At 37.6% G+C, this 25472-nt stretch overlaps 1 protein-coding gene across 1 annotated transcript in view; it reads left to right on the top strand.

The window, feature by feature from the left end:
* The window catches only part of CTNNA3 (catenin alpha 3), a 1794797-nt gene that overhangs the window by 1419900 nt on the left and 349425 nt on the right, over positions 1-25472 (top strand). Inside the window, exon 12 of the mRNA XM_075534447.1 lies at positions 21052-21203. Within this exon, the coding sequence (XP_075390562.1) occupies positions 21052-21203 (152 nt within the window). The remainder of the gene's footprint in view (positions 1-21051; positions 21204-25472) is intronic.

A 25472-nucleotide genomic window follows, 5' to 3' on the forward strand; every position in this document is an offset into this window, starting at 1 on the left:
CAGTGAAAACAGGAAGACAGACAAGAAAACAGTGACGGTGATAGCGGGCTCTGATATGACAATCATGAAGATGACAGTGATTTCTTTTGTTGTCTGAGCTTATCAGGAGTTGGACCTGACTCAACAGCACCTGAAGACCACCTAATTTGTACAATTTGAGATACATTAGGTATTAAGCTGGGCGGGTTAGAGAAATGAGTGAAAATCAGATGTAGAAACTTGGGAGTTCTACATGTAAAAAAAAGTGGATGGAGCCACAAAAAATAGATAGCTAGTCTAGCTCAAATACATTCTCAACAGTCATGGTCAGCATTCTTTATATCACAAAGAACAATGTACCCTGAGCTAAAATACAGAGAGCACATTTTTCCACTTAAGAACAGGGTCAAGGAAAACATAATATGATGGGCTAAATTATATATATTTAGATTCAATAAAGAATTTTTAAAGAAAGTCTATATAAGTGCACATTTTCTATGCTAGAGAAAGGTGAAGATCTGGTGTTGAATCATGGTGCTAAAATATTTAACAATTTATCTTTTTAGTTCCAGATTAAATTTTAGTTTACTAAAGACTCTCCTAGTATTAAAATACAGTCATTCTACAGGATGTGCTGGCTAATATTTTGAGTTAATATTTAAAAAATGAAGTCTTTATTTGGATAGAGAGCACCCTTTATTGTTAGTGGGGACTAATTTTGTGCAGTCTGTATATTACCAAACAAAATGTTATAACCTCCTTTGCTGTATTCTAATGTTATTATTTAACATATGCATAATAGGTGGCATTACAAATCTGTGTTGTGATTTATCTCTCTGCTGAACAAAATCTGAGTTGAGAGGCATTTTTCTTTTCTTTTTTCCAAGCCATTATATGGAGCCAATCCAGATATCAGACCATCCCACAATTTGATGACATCATGCAATATTGTAAAATTGTTACCCAAATCAGCTTCAGAACATTTCTTCCTTCTTGAATTCTTGATATCAGTTCAACCTTACCCACCCCCCCACCTCCCTTACTGGACCCTCTAGGAATTTTTATTCCACTTGTTGTCTCTGTAGGTTAAGCTACCCTGGTTTCATATTTTAAAAAGCATAGAAAATATATAATAAAGATGCTAGAAAAATACATAATAATGGTTGCAAAGATGCAACAATGACAAAATACAGCAGAGGTAAATCTCAATATGAAAAAAATCAACACAAAAATATGAAAAACCAAGTCAAGCCCAATGTGTATCAAAGGGGGGATCAAGTGGCCAGGTTTGAACCATTCACATCAGATTGATCATTTTAATCTACTATGGTCATCTCTCCAATACCCTCTGTCTGATAATCATTTTATTCCAATCCCTCGATTATGGTTAGAGAAAAATCACCGGAGACTCATTCCCTTTGTAGATCTTACAAATGTACTTTGGCTTCTGTTGTCATCCACAGCCTTCAGCTACATGAGAATTTCACAATTTAAGCTTGTATACTTTTCCCACTTTAGAATTTGTATCATATTATATTACAATCCTTGAGTCACAGATATTTGTGTGTAGACTCTGTAGACTTAGTTGGCATCTCACTTGGAGGTCTGGTTGTTTGGAAACAAGCCTTTAAGGTCCCAGGTACTATTCAATCTCATAGGCAGCCACCATCTAATCTCTTCACCACACTTTACTATAGCACGCGTATCTTCTGTGTTTCGTTCATGAGGGTAAGTATAAAGCAGGACCGTGTGGTAAAAACTGATTGTTCCAAGACTGGAGCAAGGATTAAGTGCCAGTCCGAAATCCATTCTTGATTCTGTGTTATTTATCTGCCTCTGGCTCACCTTAGAGATGTCCTTGTTAATTTAGGGTAGGCAATCATCAGTCATCTCCCTGGAGCACAAGGACTCCCTGTATGTAGTGTCGTTGATTAGTCCTTGGTAGTAATCTTTAAAACACTATTGAGAGAGGGAGATTGAAAAAGCGTAGGCTAATTTGCAATACCTGGATTACTCTCTTGTGTGGAGTAAATCCTGAAATGAGTGGACGCCATTTACACAAACAATGGTTGTTGGTTCTCAGGCATCTCTTACAACAATATGCACTGCCAATGTCAGTCGCAGGTCTGCCTGCCAGAACGATACAAGTCGTAATGCAGCAAGTAGAGCATTGAAGGAGCAAGCTAATGTTGGTCTTCTTAAGGACAGTTCAGTACTCTTCGTGTAACTGTCTTTTGCTTATTCAGACATCATGCAATTTCACTCTTAATTCTTCAGGTTACAGGTGTGTTTGAGGTAGTGGGGTTTCCACCTTGGATCCCTCTGGTATGGCCTTTAGACTGTGTTGTGCAACTGAAGATTTGGTATCCAATGCCCTGGGGTTCGATGGCACTTGGCCTGAGTGCCCAGGGAGTGTACAGAATCTTGGGCTAATGCGGTGTATTAGGTACACACTGTCAGGCATACTTCCCCTGCTTAGGGTTCTTAAAAGTATTGTTTGTAATTTTTTTAACCCAATAAGAAATTGATCCTCTGTCTTTTTCTACCTACAGACCTGCAAGTGTCTTGTCCCAGGTGTGTTTCCAACCTGTCATCCCTCCTGACTTGTCTTTTCCATCAATATCCCTGATCACTCTGGCAGGAATGTCTGCCCGTCTGGGGGTTTCATCAGCACTTTGCGTGGCAGTCACTAAGTGGTCACTCTTCCCTTCTCTTCTCTTGATGATCTGCTCTCAATTGACAGGAGGACCCCTCAGCCACAGGGAGCTTCATGATACACACCGAGAGGACACACCATGATTCATTGGCACCAGTCAGGCTCTACCAAGCTTTTGGGCCGTCCTGGCCAACAGACTCCGTGGTCTGCAAGCCCAAGCCTGTACTATGCAGGTGTCCAGCCCTACAGCAACGAACTCATAGTGATTGACTAACGCATTCAGCAAAATGGTTTCTAGATTCTTCCATGTCGTGAACTATTGCACGGTTTCATCACTGGCTTATTAGGGATACATAGTCCTCCATTGTTTATCTACACTAAAGGGTTTTCTTTTTTATTATTCATTCTTCTATTGATTAGGATTTAGCCTGTTTCCAACGTTTTGCTATTGTGAACTGTGCTGCAATGAACATGGAAAAACATGCATCTGTTCATGATATGTCTCTTTGTGGCATATGCCCACAATAGTATTGCTGGGTCATATGGGATTTCTATTGCCTGCTGTATTAGAAATCATATCACTTTCTAGAGTGGTTGTATACATTGCCAGCCCATCAGCAGTGTATTAAGAGATGAGTTAAAAATAAAAAGCGTTCCCTTCTCTCCACACTATCTCCAGCATTTGTTTTTCTCTGTTTTTTTGTTTATTTGTTTTGTTTTTAATTGAGTTTACATTGTATCCCATTGTGGTGCTGACTTGCATTTCCTGGATGGCTAGTGAATGAGAGTATTTCCATATGTGCTTGTTAACTCTTCGGGTGTTATCCTTTGTAAACTGGCTATATAGTTTTCCCAATCTGTGGGCTCTTGCTTTACTCTTGATAAGGTTTTTTTGATGTATCCGTGTTTTAGGTTTAATAAGTCCCATTCACCTATTTAGTCTTACACCATGTGCTTCCTTTTTCACATCTGGTAGACCATGCCCTAAACTAGGGACCTTAGATTGTCCCATATTTCTCATTAATGATCCTGGTAGCTTTGTGGCTTACATTTAGTCTCTGATTGGCCTTGAGTTCATTTTTCTATATAGGGTGAGGTATAGGTTCTGTTTCATTCTTCAGCAGATGAATTTTCATTTTCCCAGCACCATTTATTGAAGAGGGCCTTCCCTTCCCAGTTAATGTTCATTGGGACTTTGTTGAAAATCAGTTGTTTTTTAAAGAAAAAAGCCAAATCACTGAAAGGACAGCAATGAAAACAAAACATAGCAAACCAAAATATATCCATCAAGGATCCCAGTTCTACCTTACAAGCCTGATTAGACCAGAGGATGCATAGTGGTGCAGATAGGAACTGGAAAAACAGGGAATCCAGGACCAATGAATCCCTCAGGACCAATGGTAAGAGTGGTGATATCAGGATGGGCGAGGGAAAGGAAGTAGAAAGGGGGAACTGATTACAAGGATCTACATATAACCTCCTCCCTGGGGGATGGACAACAGAAAAGTGGGTGAAGGGAGATGTCGGGCAGTGTAAGATATGATAAAGTAATAATTTATAAATTATCAAGGGTTCATGAGGAAGGGAGTGGGGGGAGGGAGGGGAAAAAAAGAAAACTGAGGAGCTGATTCTAGGAGCCCAAGCGGAAAGCGAGTGTTTTGAGAATGATGAGGGCAAAGAATGTATAAGTTTGCTTTATCCAACTGACGTCTGTATGGATTGTGATAAGTTATATGAGCCCCAATAAAATGATTTCCAAAAAAAAGAAAGAACCCATTCACTGGGTTTAGCAACTATGTTTGTGAAATGGACTCTGACAATTGGTTGTATAGGGCAGCAGAGAGTCTCACATTTCTGATCTTTAAAATGAGTTCAATTTTAACATTGAATTGTACGATCATCTAATCAGTTATACATATTTCAGCTTCAGAATGTTTTAATGGGTTATATATCAATACGTGTAGTATTTGTATGTCTCCGGGATTATTTAACTCGGCAATTCCTCAATGTTAAAAAGACACATTTTCTACCCTGCCATATTTGATCTCCTAGCTCTTTGATGTGACACGATCACAGCATCTTTATGAGGGATTTGCAGACACACAAATGTCCAGAAGAAAGAAGGACCATGCACTCACATGAATCTCCTTGAGCAAGAAAATATTTCTCAGAAATTCATTGCAGAAATTTCCCATCATTCTTTTAGTCATAATGGGATCTCAGGGTATCTCTAATCCAATAAATGAGTGAATCGATTGCATAATATGTATAATTTCTGAGCTAAGGACTATATCACCTTCCTGAACTTTTGAAATTTGAAGAAAAAAGCATTGTTCTTCTAACAAGGAAGTTGGTAGTGAGTCTTGGGGAGCAAACCAACTCTTTCTGCTACACCTGATTCTTGTGATCATTGAACAAATAGCTATAGCGTTATCTGAAAACGTCAAATTATTCTTCCTACCCCATACCTATATTACTCTGGGTCCGGCCAAGGCACAGGCCAAACAGGTGTTTCTGATACATTATAGGATTTTATAACCACTGTACAATGGATCTTCAAAAGAGTTTATGGTAAAAGTGTATTTTGAAAAACTATTCACAGATTCCGAAACTCACACTAACTTATGGTAACATATTTAATTGAGATTTAATTTGAGGTACTAAGAAGTGTATGAGATCATTTTGAAAACAGCCTCTATCATATCAGCATAAATTCTGCAAAAATAGAAGCAAAAGCCAATACTAAAACTATGGTGAAACTTAAGAAGGAGAATGATACAAACATTGATACTTTAAAAAAAATGCTATGCGAAAAGTGGTCCAAAGAAAGGAGCAGTTTCTAAGTGAACCACTTGTTTTAAGAAATGGTCAAATGATGCTGAAGACCAAGCTTACAGTGGTAGATCATTCACGTCAATGTTTGAGAAACAGTCTTGTTCTTGCTTTAGTTGAAGACAACTCTTGTTTAGCAGTAGGAACGATGCCCATCATCAAGGACCTCTCAGTTTGTTCACTTTACTCATTTCAGATCAAAGGATTAAAGTTGGGCAGATTTTATGCTCAGTGGATGCCAATTTAGCCAAAATCAATTGTAGATAAGAGCAGAACTTTCCATAGAACTTTGAAACAGGTAGGATCAAAATCCTGAAAGATTTATTAGAAGATTTATAACTGGAGAGGATCTTAGAGTCTGATCCTGAACACAGGCACAATCCAAGAGGTAAAAGTGGTTCAGTTAAGAGAAGTGGATGTGCCACGAGCAAAGATGCTGAGAACAATTTTGGTTTATTCACTTGTTTTAGAATGCTCAAGGTACCTTGATTCTTGCTTCTCTGGGGGCCCAGGGAGCTATGCCATGCATATCACTGGTACTTCAATAAAGTGAAGTTTTTGCCAAATCTTTAGCAGAACAACTCCAGGAAGGCTTGCCCTTCTTCACCACGAGAAGGTCATTTCTCTCACTCCTGCTCATTTCTTTCACTGAACAAGGGCACATTTTGGAGAATTTACATGGGAAATCATCATGAATCCACCCTACAACCTTAAGTTGGCTCTTTCTAGCTGTTTTAGTTCTTAATTTTAAAATAACTTTAAAAGGAACCTGTATTTCCTTATTTAGCGATGTAAATTCCTATAACCCTCACTAGCTTATGGGAGGACTGAATTACTGGTATCATTGCTTACAACAATGCCTTAAACTTTCTGAATCCCATACTGAGAAACCAAGTGAAAAATTTTAATTTTATTTTCTAAGATTTTAAAAGTTGTGTCATAGTAAACCAACATATACTGAGAGTTCTGTGTTTGAGTCCATTGTCACAGTCACTGCCAATCTATCTTCTTGAGGGTCTTCTGTTTTGCTGACCCTGTGCTTCCCCTGGAATGATGTCCTTGTCCATGACCCTGCTCACAAATACCACATACCCGAGACAAAATCTTCCCTCCCTGCTTCTTGGACCATTCTCACTGTACTTCCAGGATAGACTTGTTTGTTCTTTGGCTGTCCATGATACATTTAATATTCTTTGTCAAGATCATAATTCAAAGGGATGAATTCTATCTTAATCATTTAAAATTCTTTATTCATTTCCCATCTTTTGAATGCATTTCAGGCAATTGAAAAGGTGCTGGCTTGGGTTCAGGGTATCATTACGCTCAAACTGACATCTTTGCTATTTAGCACTTTAGAGAGGTCTTTTGCAGCAGATTTCTACAATGCAATATGTTTTTCTAAGTATTTTAGCTTTCTTGATGTGGATTCAAGTAAAATAAACTTCTTGATAATTTGGATATCTTATCTCCATTTATAATGCTGTTGCTTATTGATTCAGTTTGAGGATTTACTTTCTTTCTATATGGGTCTGTATGGTTGCTATGCGTCAGAGTCAACTTAATGGCAGTGAGTTTGAAGGTTTTTAAAATTAATTTTACATCAGGGTGTAAGCCATTCTGAAGGCTGTAGCATTTGATTTCATCCGTAACTGCCTCAAGCCTTTTTTCCTTTCATCAAACAAATTTGTTTTATCTCCATGATAGAGGTTGTTAATGAGTCCCCTCCTATCTTGCTACCACTTTCTTCTTTATATAGTCTTGCTTCAGGATTATTTGCTCAGGATACAGATTGAATACATATGGTGAATGAATACCACCCAGACACACACTTTTCCTAATTTTAAACCATCCAATATCCCCTTCTTTTGTTAAAATGACCGCCTCTTGTAAAGGTTCTATATGAACAATTTAAATGTGCAGTTTCTATATGAGCATCATTAAGTTCTTTAGAATTCCCATTTTTGTAATGTTCCATATAATGTGTTGTGATCCACAAAGTCAAATGCCTTTACATGATCATGAAAACACAGGCAAATGTCTTTCTGATTTTCTGCACTCTCAGCCAATGAATGGTGCCTCAACCCTGTCCTTTTCTGGATCTGACTTCAATTCTTGTGATTTCCCTCTTGATATACTATTTAAATAATCATTTGTAAAGCTTTACTTGCATGTCATATTAATGCTATGGTTAGATACTTTCATTGGATCAACCATCTTTGGAAAGGACACAAGTCCTACTATTTCCATTTGGATGGCCAGGTAGCCATCTTCCAAATTTCTTGACATACACTGCCTTTGTTGATGCATTCTAACCTTCCCCCCCTCGGCCTGGCCTTTCACCAGTGCATTCTGTCCATGCTGGATCTCTTACTTCAGTATCATGGGTTCATGATCATATGCTATCTTCGGAAATGTTTGGACATCAACCAGTTCTTTTTGGTTCATTGTCTCTGTGTTTCCTCCATATTACCTTGATATTCTCTCTGTCACTTAATTTTTTTTTTTGGATTGCAGTTTGAGGCTTGCATTTTTCCTTCAAACTGAAAAATGTTGAGCACATTCTTTCCTTTTGTTTTTGTTATTCTTAAAATTGTTCATTTTATTATAATAATTTACGTTGTCTTCTTAAGCCACTCTTTGAAATATTCGGTTCAGCTCTTTTGCTTCATTTCCTTTCTTCACTTTAGCTACTTTGTGTCCCTTAGCCAGTTTCAGAGTTTCTTCTGACTGCATTTCAATATTTTCTTTGTTTCTTGTTGGGGTAGTTAGTTTATTGTGCCAGCCTGTCCGATAAACACATGTGGGATTAATTGAAGGGCTGAGAGATAAATGGCTCGGCAAACCTTGCCTTTCTTGTCTCTTACTCTTTGATCATCGGACCTGTGTGCAGATGCCTTGCTTGTTCTTTGCCTCAATTTGCAAGGTATACTACCTGTGGGACACCTAACCTGTGGATTGTGTGGCTGTAATTTGAGGTTCCTTCAAGACCTGCTTCACCACACAATTGGAATTTACATCTCTTGAGCTGGGGACTGTTGGTGATCTGGCTGACAGTTGGTGACTTGCCTTGCCATTTGCTGCCTGTGCCAGGATAGCCTGAATCTCTCTACAGAGGACTACCTGGGGGTCCTCAAAACTTGAAGGACTGCCAGTGTCTCACAACTGTCTCATGAGAGTGAGTTGCACTGAGCCATTTGTACTGCTTTATAATTTAACTGTTCATTTCTTGTGTTATATATCTATCTCTGTATATATATATATATATAATTATTAGCAATCTGGTTTTGTCTCTCTAGAGAACCCTGTTGATCTGTGTCTTTCCTCGTGTTTGATGTTCTTGATGCCATTTCTCACTTGTTTGGTCTTCCAATATTAGTTTTCAGTGCTTCTGATCTCTTCTCCAGTTGGAGAAGATCGCACATTGGTTCTCTGACTTGTTTTAATTTTCTTCAGCTTCAGTGTGAACTTACATGTGAGAAATTGACTTTTCTATTTTCTTCATCATGCCTTTCCACTTGTTCTATCTGTTTCCTGCGTACTTCATCACACAAAGTCCACATGTATAATCACCATTTCTCTTGTTGAATAAAAGGTATTTGCATAAGTCTATCATATGTTCTCAGTGTAGGCTATCACCAAGGTATAATTTCAAATCATTATGACTATTTGCTCTCATCTTTTGCATTCCAGTCACCAGTAATTAACAATGCATCTTGATGCATATTCGGTTAATTTCAAACTGAAAAAGTGTCTTTGGTGGGGTTTGCTAGAAAAGCAAAATTCCTAAAGCTTATATATAATTATGGGGTGGGGAGCGAATGGAGAGAACTCAAGGAAATGTCTCACTAGTTGTAACAAGGTGACAAGGTCCAATTTTATAGGTCAGATGACAGGCTGAAGGCTTCTCCTGACTCATATAGCAGCATGACCTGAAAACACCCCAGAACAGTAGGCCAAGTATCAGACTGCTAGCTCGTCTCCCACATTGGAGATTAGATGACAAGCCAATTTAGAATCTTTATCCAGCAAAAAGCAAGTAATTGTTGCTGGCGTATCCACATGCATTGGAAACAGGCCAAACTCCCTTTAAGTTGATTGGTTGCCCACAGCAGATCTTATCATAGAGGTTTATATATTATATGAGATCGATTAATGACTGATAACTACATCAAAGCTACAAACCCACTGAAAATAGTGGTCTGACCAAGTTGATACACCACTTTAATTATTATATGGTAACCTACTCATTTTGTTTCATCTTAGCAATATATAATGCTTTATATATTCCATTGGGTATGTTAATTAATATATTAAGGTTATCATATTTTGAAATAGAAATTAAATGCTCTTCCAGCAAGAATATTATTTACATTTAATTTTCAAAAACCTATTTCAGTTTACCCAAACAGTTGGTATCTAACACAAATGAACTTATTTTTCATATTATGAGCCTAAATGCTCTTCCTTCAGTTACTAACTGTTGATCTCAATCTAAAATAATTTGTGAATCACTTGTATCAAAAACCTGGGTGAGATTATTCATTAATGACGTCTCTGGAAACTAGGTCTTGTAAGAATTATCTATCTCTGTATCATATCAGTTAATCAAAATGGTGCAAATTAAAACTGTAGTTATTTGGGTTAGGAAAAGTATGTAGATGGTGTGTAGAAGAGAGTCTTATGAAGAATGCTTTTGCATCTTCTGTGATACTAATTGTTGAAACTATTGTCTGTTATGCTAGTCAATAACTATTAATAGTACTAAATATTGATTTAATGAAAATTAACAATGTGATATGTGGTAGTCATATAATTGTCAATCTGAGAATTAAGAGTGTCAGGGTGGAATTTAGCTTGTCAATCAGATCATAGCCAATGAGGCCTCTGTGTGGGCATGGTCTTCTCCTGAGAATTCTGGGAAATCCGGTACTTCCTCCTTGGAGGCAGAAGAGAGTCATTCTCTGCCACTCCCTGGGAGACATTGCAGTAGACAAGACACATGGAAATACCCTAGTGCCCTGGGCTGGACAACCCACATGGATGCAACCAGACCTCTGAATCCAGAGAAACCAGAGAGAGATGCCTGCTAGTGCTCAGATGTCTACAATGCCATTGGGATCCAAAGTCTTTTTACCCATTGGCCTGTGATCTTCTACATTCAGCATCATTGCATGTGTTTTGTGAGTCTGATGAGGACTTTAGAGATTGGTACCAGACATATGGGCTAATATAGGACTTATGGACTTGATCTGGACTGGACTGGGTTGTTTTCTCAATATTCAATTGCTCTTGTATATAAATCTCTTTCTTATATACATATGTGTGTCCATGGATTTGTTTCTCTAGTCTGCCCAGACTAACACATGATATATTCAATCCTCTTAACAAATAGTGTTGCGGGAATAAAAACGTTTCAAGTCTCTTTGATAAATAAGTGTCTACGTGTTGGTGGATCATCTGAACAATGTAATTTTGTTTCATGTTGATTTTAATAGCAGAGATCAGTGTTGTGTTTATTTGTTGTATACCATGTCCTGGATTTTTCACAGTCAGGCTCCTACTCCTCAACTTTCAGTACTTGAGTCCCATTTTACATCCCTTTTCTTAACATTTGTTTACTCTTCTTGTAAACTTATTGGGTTTTATAACATGGTTTGAATATACTTTTGGAGCTTACTCTTGTTAGCTGCCATCAGTCAGGCCCAACTCTTAGACCCCTTGTGTGATGGAAACTGCCTGTACAATGGAATTGGACAGTGATGCTCCTGATGGTTCTCACTGGATTATTGCTCAGAAGTAGAGCTCCAGACCTTTTATCCCAACATGTCTTGGTCCAGAGTTATACGGAAACATGTTCAGCATCAAAGAAACACACATACCTCTAATATTACAGGGGAGTTAAAGGAAACAAACTCTCATTGCTATTGAGTCTATGCTAACTTATAGTGACTCCCTGGGGTTTCCGAGAATAACCACATACAGGAGTAAGCACCCATCTTTGTCCCATGCAGCCACTGCTGATTTTGAACTGCCAACCATGAGAGTTGTAGCCCAACACGTAACCACTACACTTTCAAGGCTGTGATCCGTGAGCCCAGCAGTTTGAAACTCCCAGGAGCTCCACAAGCGAAAGACTGGGCTTTCTACTCCCATAAACTGTAAATGGTCTTGGAAACCCATGGGGGGGGAGGATGGGGTGTCTGCTATGAATCAGAATACAACAAAATAAAGCCAGACTTTGTTTCCATCTTCTTAATTCAAAATTATAACGAAGTCATGTGCTTCAGAATAAAATTAAGGTACCTAAGATTCTGGGTTGTGTAGTGGTAACATTGAGGATCTTACTGCAAAGCTGCTCCTTGGAAGAAAGAGGAGGCTCTCTACTCCCATAAAGAGTTACAATATTGGAAACCTACAGGGGGCAGTTCACCCTCTTCTAGAAGGTCGCTATGAGTTAGAACAGACTCCATGGTAGTAAGTTTGGTTTGGATGGAAGGTTTTCTTGGCTGTAATGTTTATGAAAGCAAAACACCTGTCATTTAAATGTATACATATATTCACCAAAAAAAGACATGCATGTCAATGGATGATCATATCAACTGTATGTATAAACAAATGCAAATATATATGAGTATAAAGCCAGAAATTATCCAAATTCCCATTAACCCTAGAATGAATAAGTAAATCAGTTATATTTATATAATAATGTGACACTATATGCAGCAGTATAGGGAAAATCATGTAAGCTTAATGATGAGTAAAATTTAATAGAAATTTATATACTGCATGATTCCACTTTCATAAACCAAAGTGCGCAAAACTATTTTACTCTCTTAGAAGGTACTATTACCGTAATTAATAGATTGCCTAGCATTGCAAAGCAAATTATCAAACTTATTAATTTAAGACAGCAAATATGTATTGACCTTTACATATTCTGAGTGTCAAGGAGACAGGGCTGGCTTAATTAGATGTTTCTGGTTCCGCAACTCTTATCACAAAATAGGCAATATTACAACAAAGATTGAGGTCATTCGAAAGATAAAGTGGAAGTGGGGAATCCATTTACAAGCTCAAATTATATAGTGATTGGCTCTAGGATTCTTCTCTGTGCTAGCTGTGGGCTAGAAGTTTTCACTCCATGCCATGTGGTCCATTCTATGGAATTCCTTACAGCACACAGGTAAAATGACTAAGGCATACAGGATGCAGTAGAAACTGACAAAGATGGAAACTGAAATTCATGTTTCTGTTTTTTGGTAAATCATGAGTGGGACATGCCAAATTGTGCTATATTCTCCTGGAGACAAAAAGCCACCTTGAGTCATGTAGGGAGCAGTAGACAAGGACTGCGAATACTACAAGGCTAGGACCATTGTTAATTAGCTCAGAGGGTGATCACCATCATAAAAGAAACAAATTGACGATGTATGAGGGCATCAGAAATACTGTAGTCTAGAATTCTTAGCAATTAAAGATAATAATGCTCTGGAAAAGCAAAACAAACCAAAGCCTAAAACAAGAAATTAGTTAATTTCATTACAACAAAGTGGTAGTATGATTAGTTTAATGGTGGAGGAAGTGTAGTACTTTAAAATGTTTATGAATTTAAACAATAGTCCTGTGGGCGGGGAGCAAAAAACAAAACCCCCCAAACAATTAATTCATTAACTTGATTAAAGCAAAGTAGAAGACTTCATTAAAGGCAAATGTAATATTATTTAGCCGAGGATCAATTTTAAATATTTAAGGTATAAAACTTAATATGGCCAATTAGTTTCATGTGTATCAATATGAAAATTATGTAAGGCAAAGTGTGAGATTTTTACATTTAAAATGTATGGAAACTGCATTTTTAAGAAACCATTGTCTACTTCTTAAAATGCATAAATATATGGATTAAGCAAAAGCATAACAACAAGTTGTTCTGAAAGGGGAAGATTTTTGAGATTTAAACTCCAAGTTGAGGCATGTTTGTTAAAACCCAGCCCTATACCATCAAGCTAATTGAGTAAAATAGAGTATCATTTGTAGAAAAACGGTTCTTCCAGAAAGAAAGCCAAAACAGCATCCAAGCATGCAGTTCTTTGTTGACATTACTTATTTGTGTAATTGTGAGATTCTTGAAAGGGAATCGTAAAGTCAAATTGAATAATGCATAGGTCCAGGTAGGCTAGAGAAACAAATTCATAAACACGTGTATAAAACACAGTTTTATATAAAACGGTAACTCTACATTAAGAAAGTATCCCAGTCCAGTCCAAGCCCATAAGTCCAATATTAGCCCTTATGTCTGATACTGATCTGTAAGATCTTCAAACTCATGAAATACATGCCATGACGCCGAATGCAGGATGATCACAGGCCAGTGGGTGGAACATCTTTGGATCCAGTGGCATTGTGAGCATCTCAGCTCTGGCAGGAGGAGGCTCTAAGTGGCTTCTGCTTCAGTGGTCTGGTTGCATCGGGGTAGGTCCATGTGGCTTCTCCAGCTCAGGGCACTAGTGTAGTTCCATGTGTCTTGTCAGCTGCAATGTCTCCCAAGGAAAATGAACACACAGAGAGAACTGTCTCCCCTCCAAGGAGAGAGAAAAAAACAAAGGGATTTCCCAGAATTCTCAGGAGAAGGCCATGCCCACACAGAGGCCTCATTGACTATGATCTGATTGACAGGCTAGACTCCATCCCTTCACTCTGATTCCTCAACTTGACAAACCATTATATAACCACCACAGATAATAAAGTCAAAGGTGGTACCTTGTCAAAATGTGATATGAAAAAAAATGAATTCAGCCTATCTGATCCTTGCACAAATGAAAATAACCAATTCTGGTTAAATAAGTGAACCAAGTATGATTAATAGTATTTCATATTAATATTAGTTTATTTCCACTTCCTTAGAGTAAGAGAGAGGAGTAATGAATTACCATTGTGTGAATTTTCAAACCAATTCTGCTACAATTAGTCATTTCAAAAGTAATTGTACCATTAGGAATATTTTATTCTGGGTTCTATTAATGAGAGAAAACATAATTTGATGATATCATTTCAGATCATTGCATATAATGAGTCTGAATTTATTTCTGACCTACTTAATCTAGTAATTATGTACCCTCACCTCATTTCAAAAGCACATAAATTCAGCAAGGATTGAGAAGAGATAAAATACTCTTGGGTTACTACTGGAGAGAGGCTTAAGGCCTGGGACACACTGACATTATAGGTCTAATCTTCATTGTCAGAAAAATAACAAATTTCCCACAGTGCACAGCAATTTGGAACCACATGGATTTTACTTATCCCAAGGAGGCAGCGTGGCTTGGGTATCTAGAGTGTAGGCTCAATTTTCAGTTGCCACTATTTATTTGGGGACCTCGTTTTTGTCATAGTTCAATCGGGGCAGTAGCAATTTCTGCCTAACAGGGTTGCTATCAAGACTCGAGAAAAATGCGCAGTTACAAAATGAGTGAAAATTCAACAAATGTTGAATGTTATTTTTCATTTTATATATCTTCATTTTTCTTTTACCAAAAGCCTAGGTTCCAAAAACTAGGTCATTGTGTAAAAATAGGCATTATGCACAAATGGAGGATAGCCATGCCAAGTTATTGAGCATTAGTGCACTATAGTCAGTTAACGCAGCCACAATCCCGCGTGTGATGCATCATAATTCTGAATGTTTTACTCATGTGGCTCTAGTCTCATTTTGGAAGGTTACTAAGGAACTAGAGTAGGATGGAATTAAGACCTGAATCGGGCCACACTCGTTTCCTTGGTAACATCTTTTAGATCCCACCTTGGAACTAGGCATGTTCTTTGTTTACCTTGATGGTAATGGTAGTGGCATATGATGCCATTGTCAACATAACCTCATCTGGAAGGCATGGCCTTCATCTTGGGGCTGACTTTGGTAGAAGCAGGATGTGGACATCTTTGACTTGGGGCTCTGACCTTGCACCTGGCTCACCTCCACCTGACTTTCAAATGATTCCTCAAACTTTTGTGAGTTTCTGTGGGATAGTGAAGCAATTCTTAGAACCCAGGAATGCCAGGGAATATAATTTCGGGAGGAACGTGGGGGGTTGGGTGGATGGGAGGGTGGGTGAGCTGAATAGCATCTTTGAAGAGTTTTGACATTTAAGACAACCTTAATCTCCAACTTCTTGTGACTAGTCTGGTATTAATTTTTCTAAAAGAAATTTTTACCAAAATAATAGCATAGAGAAGAATGGCTATGTTATTATGTAAAAGCCCAATTGTATCATTCCAGAACTGCCAAACCACTAAGAAGTAGGTGCCAAACCCAGCCAAGTGGACATGTAGCCCTATCACAGCCTGTGTTTCTTTTACTTGGCAACTCAGTGTTCATAGCAGCCAGAAATGTCATTAATATGCAAAATAGCCAGCTGGTAGATATTATTATTGCAATTGTCATAAATGTGAAATAGCTGGTAATGAGATAGTCGATAAGTGAGGAATGGGTAGATTTGCATCTAGTCAGTATATTAGTAGAGAAAAATGCAGACTTCAAAAGAGTTCAGAACTACTTTAAAATTTGGCAGTACAACATAGACAAGATACTGTTTAAGTTTGTAACCGACAAGGTATTAACCAAGGGGCAACCTTCCTTTAATAAATCTGCCCTACACATTTGAAGAGAGCTTATAGCACTTAGCATTTCAATTGATTAGACTGGTCAATTCCAACTAATGGAATCTTTTGATCAATGAGTGTCTAACATGATCTTATATTGTCTGAAAAACTGTTTTCTTAAAACCTAGGTAGATTATGTATTCAAGACAGGGTAGTCAATTTCTTATTCCTTCTAAATTAACATTAACTGCCTACTTAATTATACTCACTTTGTCTTTTCTTGAAAGCATTATTAAAAAAAATCACTGCAAGTCGTATCCAACAACCAGATGTCCATAGAATGAATAAAGTATACACACATCTGATGTTAAGCTAATGGAATGAGTAATGTATTATATACCAGCTTTGAATCATTCATTTGTGCTGTGAGAGTGAAATAATAGTAGTTTCCATCTGTACTTACAAAGTAAACATTTGCTTCTGGAAGATTTTAATTGTAGCTAATATTAGTTTATTAGTAAAAGGCCCCCAGAGTAGTTAAAATGAGATCATGTTGCAATAATGAAAGGACTGTTGAATTTTTCTTAAAGTTCCCTAAATCTTTTCCACATTATCTCACATGGCAGTGAAAACCAACTCTACTATGGTTCTGTTTTGTTTTGTTTTTTCTTTATACCCAAAATCTACATAGGAAGATATGGGAGCAGTTTGACTACGATAGACACCAATAAAGTAAAAGCAAAACGAAGGTTTTGCTGCAGAGCAGTAAACTATTATTGTATTGCATACTCTTTTGGTGCATGATGAAATCTTTCTGTAGTAGGAAAGATTCATAATAAAATCTTGTCAACACAAACCACCATCGTTTTGGAAATTCCATCTCTGTATCTTTAGAGTTAATGCAGTATGTCACAGATCAACTTAATCCTGTTCTTTAGACTACGAATTTGGTCTGTGGGGAAGCAAACTGTTCACCCCAGTATATGAAGAATGTATGATAAAACAGAACATGGTTTAAAAAAATCCCTCTATGCTTTCTACAACAAAAAGGTGCTTATCTTACCAAACATGTTTGTAGAAGCCTGAATAAACATAGTTTTGGAACTTGAGGGCGAACATAATCTAAATTATGCTGAAAAGCAAACTGAGCCCCTTACATTGCATTCATATTTTTGTCTGTCTTATATGTGCTGTATTCATTCATTCCTTATTTTATCCATTAAATTATTGATCATTTTCTACCAGACACTTGAAACACAAACGGGAGAAAGTTTAAAGGAACAAGAAAGCATTACATGCAGCACAATGACTCTTTAGTAAAACAAATTGTTGAATATAACATAGAAGAAAATGTTAGATTTAATCTGCAAAGTCACTTGCACAAATAAGATTACACTTAGTATGAAGAGGCTTCAAAAATTATGAAAACAATAAACGCAAAATATGTTTTTTTCATGAACTCTTTGAAACCCCTCGTGTAGATGAAAGATGAACAGTATGTAAGAAGAAAATTATGGCGGGGGATCAATAGAAACGAATCCTGGCTACTGGCAATGATACCAAACGCCGCCGGCATTGGGTTTATTTATGTGGCAGCGTGGATTGTTCTGAGTGCCCTTTGTAGATGGAGTTAGAGATGAGTGGAAGATGAAAGAGGACACTGAGTATGTTCGCATGGTGACTGGGTACCAGGATGAACAATGCTGTTCGGTGCTCTCCAGGAATTTCTACTCACAGCAACACTGTGTTCAGCAGCAAGAAACACTGCCCGGTCCTTTGCTAGTCTCATGACTGGTGTTACATTTATGCTCACTGTTGTAGCCACAGTTTCAATCCATCTCCTTGAAGGACCAGTCATGTCAAAAGAGTATCTAATAAACGCACTGTTACTGAGGCGGTTCTGACGCATGTCGACCCTACAGGACGCAGTAGAGGTGCCCTGCGTGTCTGAGACTGGAACTCGTTAAAGAGTAGAAAGTCCCGCCATTCTCCGCCGAGTGTCTGGTGCTTTCGAACTGCTGATCTTGAGCTTAGTAGCCCAACGCATAGCCACCACACCACCAGGACTCCTTAGTATATACTAGAAAGCAAGTATGCTTTCCAGGGAGAAGAAATGTTTTTGTTTAGGTAAGCTATGCTCGAGTTGCTATTAAACATTAGATAAAATTTTACCATAGAAACTCTAACTGCCATGAGTCGATTCCGACCAATTGAATAGAACTGCCCCTGTGGGTTTGTGAGATGGGAATTCTTTATTTGAGTAGAAAGCCTTGTCTTTCTCCTCAGAAGCAACTGGCAGTTTTGAAATGTTGACCTTGAGGTTCACAGCCCAACACAAGGCCATTACACCACCTGGGATCCTTAAAATTTTTCAATAGGCAATGGGATTAAAAGTATTTGATAGTAGTTCTGGAATTTAGATCTAGATTGGGTATATGCTTGGGAATTTCACGCCTGTGTGTGGAAGATGTGTAAACAGGATTCGTTGTCCTAAACAATGTGATGAGCTACTTTTGTCTTTCAGTTTGTTATCCCATCTGGCAAAGATGAGATATAACTTTGCTAGAATTATACTCTGAGTAATGATGACATATAATAGAACTTCCTGGGATGAGGTAAATTTTCTACATCTGTATTGTCCAAGTCAGTAGCTAATCCCACATGGGCTACCAAACACATGAAACGTGGCGAGAATAAACAAGGAATTGAATTTTTAATTTATCTTACTGGATTTAAATTTTATTTTATTAGCTATATGTGCCTGGTTGCTACTAGGTTAGAGAGTGTTCCTAGATAAAGTAGAACAGATTAGAGGGTATTTCTTGGTAGAGAGTACAGTGTATATCCTGGTAGGTCTAGTGGCTAAAGAAGTAGTATTATGTCACTGAGATGGCTCTGACTTATGGCAGACAAATGGCAAAAGAGTAAAGTATTGCCCAGTTCTGTAGCATTCAATGGTCTTTGATAGGGTTCATTGCTACTGTTATACCTATTTTTCCATTCCATCTCGTTGAAAGTTTTTCTTATTTTCAGTGATGATCTGCTCTACTTAATGTGATGTCTTTTTCTAGTAACTGGCCTTTCTTAAAGACATGTTTAAGTAATGAAGGCAAAGTATTCCTCTCTGAAGGACCACTCTGATTGTATTTCTTCCAAGATGGTTCCTATTTTTTGTTGTGCTTTGTCTTCTAGTAATCCATGGTATATTCAATATTCTTTAAAAATAACACAATCTAAATGCATCATTTCTCCTGTTGTTGTTGTTTCTTTTTCATAATCCATATGAGGAGAATAAAAAGAGCATAGCTTGGGCCAGGTACGTCCTTCTAATTAAGGAAGTTGAATACAGATGTTGCATTTGTCTCGATGGAAACATAAAAGGGGTTGAGGTTCGATGTGACTGTCTCTGTGGAGGCCCTGGTGAAGGAGGGGGTTATGCCAGTTCAGCAGTTCAAAGCGCCCAGCTGCTCTGCTGGAGAAAGATGATGAGTTCTACAAGCATCAAGATGCACATTTTCAGAATAACAGTGAGCTTTTGTTTTGGAGTAACTAACTAATGTGATGTAACCTAAACCAAACTCACTGTCGTCTAGTTGGTGCCATCTCACAGTGACCGTGTAGGACAGGGTGGAACTGCCCCCGTGGCTTCTGAGACTGCAGCTAAGGGAGCAGCAAGTCCTGTCTTTATCCATGGAGCAACTGGGTTTGAACAAATGCATAGACAGCTAACAACAAAATTAGAAATTGCAGACAATAGTCGTTGAGAGAATGGATTTAATATATGCGTATATATATACAAATATATATACTATTGTCCATTGCAGCACTATTCACAATCAAAAAGATGAAAATAAATAATCATCCATGGAAGAATAGGTAAATAAACTTGCTACATACACCCAATGAGCGATCATGCAACATTGAAAAGTCATGATGAATGTCTGCAGCGTCTCATACAGGGGTGAGACCGGCAGACCCAATGCTGAGTGAAAGAGCTACCACCCAAGGATAAATAATTTATGAAGTCACTCTTGTAAAAAGCGAAGACAGGTTTTTCACACTAAGAATAACCTTCTTCAATTGTTACCGGGAATGGGAGGAGAAGGGAGGAAGGGGAAGACATTCTGCTGGAGAGCAGACAAGTGTTAACTCAAAGAAAAAACAATAAATAAAGGACTTTGACCTGAATTTAAATCACTCTTTTGGTACATATTGGAAATAAGAACCCTAAAATACATTTTATTTCTCTTTGGATTATTTATTGAATTGAACAATAATACAGGGCTCTTTTAATTTCAAAATTAATTAATCATATAGAGACGTTCCATGAAATAATGAAGACCTCATGAATGTTACTATAATTAACCTTATAATAAATGTAAATAAATACTCTGCTTGGAAATTATTTTAAACTTTAAAGTATCAATGATCTATGTATTGACCTTCCGAATGGATACACTCTTGCAATTGTTCAGTGTAGTGTTATTTTTAATAGAATAGTTTTCATAGGGTACTGTTTATTTTTAGTAGTCATTTTTTATGACAAGAAAAGTAAGTTATTATTTCTATAAGATAAAACTAGTACCCTTGATGAAGATTTCTTCTTCTTAGTAATATACATTCTTGATTTTTAAAAATTTCCTTATGGATTAAATTTCAACTGTTTTCAGAGTAATTCTTATTTGTAATTTTGGGGGACTTATACTGAATAGAATGAGAAATGCTTATATGGTCCAAGTCTTGGGAGAGCAAAAATGATATAAAAATTATAATCATAAAGTTTGTTTTAGAGATCTTTAATTGTTTGGGGATTATTTTACTTTTTAGAGATACAAGTTTACCTAACAGCGTATTTTATTCTTTCTGCATTAATATAATAAAATACTTAATAGTAAGTATTCAGTTAAAAATAGAATTCTCCATTCCTTAGAAGCATCAGATATTTTAATAATGATAAAAAACAATCTTCCCTCTCTGCTTTATTTTAACAGCAATTCCTGAGTTTATAACACAAGTGAATGTAGCCCTGGAAGCCTTAAGCAAGAACTTGATGGATGTATTTGATGACAATCAGTTTGTGGACATCTCCAAAAAGATCTATGATATAATTCATGATATCAGATGTTCAGTCATGATGATTCGGGTAAGTTTGCTTTACCTTCCATTGAATTATTACTACTTTTTTCACCATCTGGAGTGTCTGGAGCGATTGCAAGAAATGCTTTATTTCTAGCTGTAATGTCATTGCTGAAATCCATTAGAACTTTAGAAATTCATATGCATCCCTAAAGTCAGATATACTGTCAGAAACAACACTTTTACTTATGTATTTGATATAACTTATACAAATGAGCACACTTAACTGCTGCGTGAGAGCAAATGATAGCGGAGGATTCATGGAGGTGTCACATAGCATGATAAGGAGCTAAAGAAACGTACCTAAAGTAAAATGCTCTTTTAGTTCTCCTACACTTCCCCCCTCCCGCAAAAAAAGTATCTTTCAAACCACTGTACTAAAATTAGTAGGAACCCATACTTAAAGCAAGTTATATCTACAACCACCAAATCTCTCATTAAGACCATCAAATTACTGGATGTTCTACAGGAAACTCAGTTTTATGAGTCATGAACAAGTTTAGAAATGCGTGAACTATTCCTTCCTGAAAGTTGTGTGTTAGGGATGCATAAGAGAGAGCCTCAAAACATCCATAGAAAAATCTATTATCTTTTCATTCCTTTCTGCAAGAACGTTCTGAAGCTGCTTTGCAGGCTGCATCGCCACAGGTACGAGTTTGTGGTTGGAGATGACCAAGGCAGCCCTCCCACAGACCAAGTTTATTTCTTTGTATTCAAGTATTAATGCGGAGCATTTAAAGATACCAAAAAGCCAATAGAAGTCTTTCCAAAAGTTTAAAAGTAAAAGAACAGGAAATCCTTTATTTTAGGTTGGGCTAACCTGGAATCAGATCCTAAAGTAACAATTTGCTTTACCATTACTCTGAACCAGAAGTGAGGCAGATAAAGTGAGGCATGGAGGGAAAGACGCCCAAACAAATTATGACTATCAGTCACCGGGCTAATTGGAGGATGCCCGGTGGGTGGTGCAGTGGTTTACACACTGGGCCGTTAACCACAGGGTCAGCCGTGTAAAGCCGAGGCTTTCTGCTCCCTCTAAGTTTGACAACTTCTGAAACACCCAGGGGAAATCCTGTGCTGTCCTACAGGATCAGGATGGACTGTATTGCAGTTTGATTGGTGGTGGTGTAGGGGTAAATGCTGGGCTGTGTTCTGTGTGGCTAGAGGTTCGAAACCACCCGCAGCTCTGAGGGAGAAAGACTGGCTTTTCCATTCCCATAAACAGTTTCAGTCTTGGAAAGCCACAAGGGTGTCTCGATGAGTCAGCATTGCTCGATGTCATGGGTTTGATTGTCTTTGGAACTTGGACTTGACCCTGCTGGACAACTTTTTACACTGTGGAATACTTTTCAGAATTCTCCTTCTTGGAGAATGAAATCTGAGTATGTGTGCACATCATTGGTTGAAGCATCCCCAGAGGTGGTGCCTTAGCCTGAAGCCTGGGTCAACAGGTTCTGTGGCCAAGGAAAATAGTCATCAGGAGCAAGAATCTCAGGCATTTGCAGTATCCAGGAGTATGAGAGTACATTTGAGAATATGTGCAACGTTTAATTTGAAACTCTCTGAATTAGTTGCTGGTAAAACTATAAGATAAAAATGGAAGATTAGGGAAATGGAGGTTAGGGCAGAATTTAGATATTTTCTGATAGGCATGCCTGTCATTAAAAAAAAAAACCAGCAAAATATACTCACTGCCACCTAGGCGATTCTGATATATGGAGAGTCTAAAGAGCAGAGTGGAACTGCCCTGTGGGATTTTGAGGCTGGTGAGTATTATGGGAGCCGGAAGCTTTGTCTTTCTTCCAGGGAGCAGTTGAAGTGCCTGTTCAACTTTTCATGGAACGGCCGGTTCCCTCCAGTTCGGCAGAACCGATTCCTAATATTTGGTTGAGTTTGGCAAACCGGTTGTTAAATGGCACTTGTAATGAGGTTCCTCTAGATCAAGGGGTGGGTGGCTGGGTAACCACCCAAAGTGAAATCACAAATTTATATTCTTTACTCTTTTTTAACATTCATCTGCATAACAGCATATTCTAAGTACCTGTGATAATGTTAATTTCATCCATATTTATAAAACTTAAGGGAAAAACTATGTAATACTTATTCATTTCTCAAAACATGTTATACTTTTGATGAAATAATACAATTTTATTCCCTTGCATTTATTACTTCAGTAAACACATATATTGCAAAGATAAAATGTGGCAACCAACCAGAGGGGACACACTGCTATTCCTTTTAGTTTTTGCTTCTCCCCAACTTCCCACCAGCTATTCTGAGTCAATTATGTGTTCAAAGAGCTTAGGCTACCATCTGAGCAATTGCTGTCAGTTTGGCAGAAGTTTTGAGGGGTTTTTCAAAGATGAACACAATATGTTCAGAGAACAAAAGGTGCTTCACTCTTTCTAATCTATCAATACAATGACTACTGTCTAATGGGCCTACCTCTAAAGACATGGGGTCCTAATCCTACAGTGAAAAATGGATAAGGATAAATTGCACAGCCAGTGATTCTCATATGAAAGCGAAGAATATTCCAAGTGAGAACACTAATCAAAAGTAATATGGAAATATATCAAATAACAGGTTATTGTTTTTGCAGGTATCACTTTGCATTATTAATATTTTAAAATGCTTTCTTATAACAATATATTTTGTGCGCATCTTTTATTCTTTATAATTAAGTGTTAACTTTATGAAATAATAAACTACCTTTGGTATATATATAAATATATTTATATTTATAAAGGTAGTTTACTTTATATAAAGTTATTAAATGTGTAATACTTAAGATGGTCATTAAGGCAGCATTAAATTATTCAAATAATTGCTACATTACTTGTATCCCACCTTTGCATATTACCCACTGTGCTTTATATGTTTGAAATATTGAAGACCAAAGAGAAATGGAGTCATTTGGGAGCTTATAAAAGAAAGGATCAATAGAGGTCAAGGATTTGGTATGGCAAATGAACGCTTACAAGAAAAAGTATGAGAAAGGCAAGAGGCATCAAGGATCAAGATCTAGCACTTCAAGTTTGTGAAAACCTGGAAGCAAGTCAGTTATACAAATCAGAGAGGAACCTTAAGATATTTGCCAGTGAGCAACCTGTGCATCGCATCCCATACGTTATTGGAAAGTTTGATGTGGTACCAATTCTATGTCTAAAAGAAATTTCTACAAATGTATTCTGGTTAATGTTTTATACCATGTTGTAATTGTTGGTTTCCATGAAATTGATTCTGTTCTAGGAGAGAAAAGAGGCTTTAAATTCAAACATAACCTATAGAGGCATATTTACTAAATAGGAGAAAGATCATTCAGATTATAGAAACCATTAGTATGAGGACCTATTGGTGTCCAAGAATTCACAGAAAAACTGTCACTTAAATAAGACATGGAGAACAAAGAAACATTCACAACATCATTCTTGGCAGTAGATCAACCCATCACAGGTGCAGACAGAACTATAGAAGCAGGAAAGAAATCGTGGTTGGGATGTGTACTCTATTGCAGATTAGAAGAAAAAAAGTTTGGTTCAGGACCTTCCAACCAAGGCAGTGTGACTCGTGGATATGCGACCTTCGTGCTTCATTTTTTGTCAGGCCCTCCGAGTTAAGTACTTCTCCCTGGGCTGCGTAGGGAAGTGATAGTAATCTGCTTTCAAACATAGCTTATGGAGGGCAAAGGTTTTCCCATTGTAGGTCAATAGCCAGAGAGAACTTAAGAGAGGCTCAATGTATATGGAGACCCACACATGGATTTAGAGTTCCACTGTAAGCCAGACCCGAATCAAGCCAAACTCACCTCATTTATTTCTCACGGTGACTCTGTAAGACAGAGAAGAACTGCCCCTTTGGGTTTCCAAGACTCTGCATTATCGGGATTAAACAGCCTTGCCTGTTTCCCTCAGTGCAACTGGCTGTTTAAGAGCTCCTCACATAATCCACTATGGCACCTGAACTCCTGCAAATCTGCTGCCCAGAATTTACAGTCCAATATGACTTCAGCTGGTGGCGAACCCATGTCTATCAGACCGGTATGAAGTGGTACCCACTACTGCTCCATCTTCGTGATCCTTGATATGTTGTGTCAACCAACCTTATTGCGGGCTTCCCTTGCCTTTGCTATGCCACCGTGCTGCAAAACATGATGCCCTTCTTGATTATGGGTCTCTCCTTACGATGTATTCAAATTAAATCAAGATATTCTCTGAGACTGTGGGTTCCCATTGAATAATTCTTGGAAGTAAATCATAAGACCTTCTTCTTAATC

This window comes from Tenrec ecaudatus, chromosome 16, assembly GCF_050624435.1.
Source record: "Tenrec ecaudatus isolate mTenEca1 chromosome 16, mTenEca1.hap1, whole genome shotgun sequence".
NCBI lineage: Eukaryota > Metazoa > Chordata > Mammalia > Afrosoricida > Tenrecidae > Tenrec > Tenrec ecaudatus.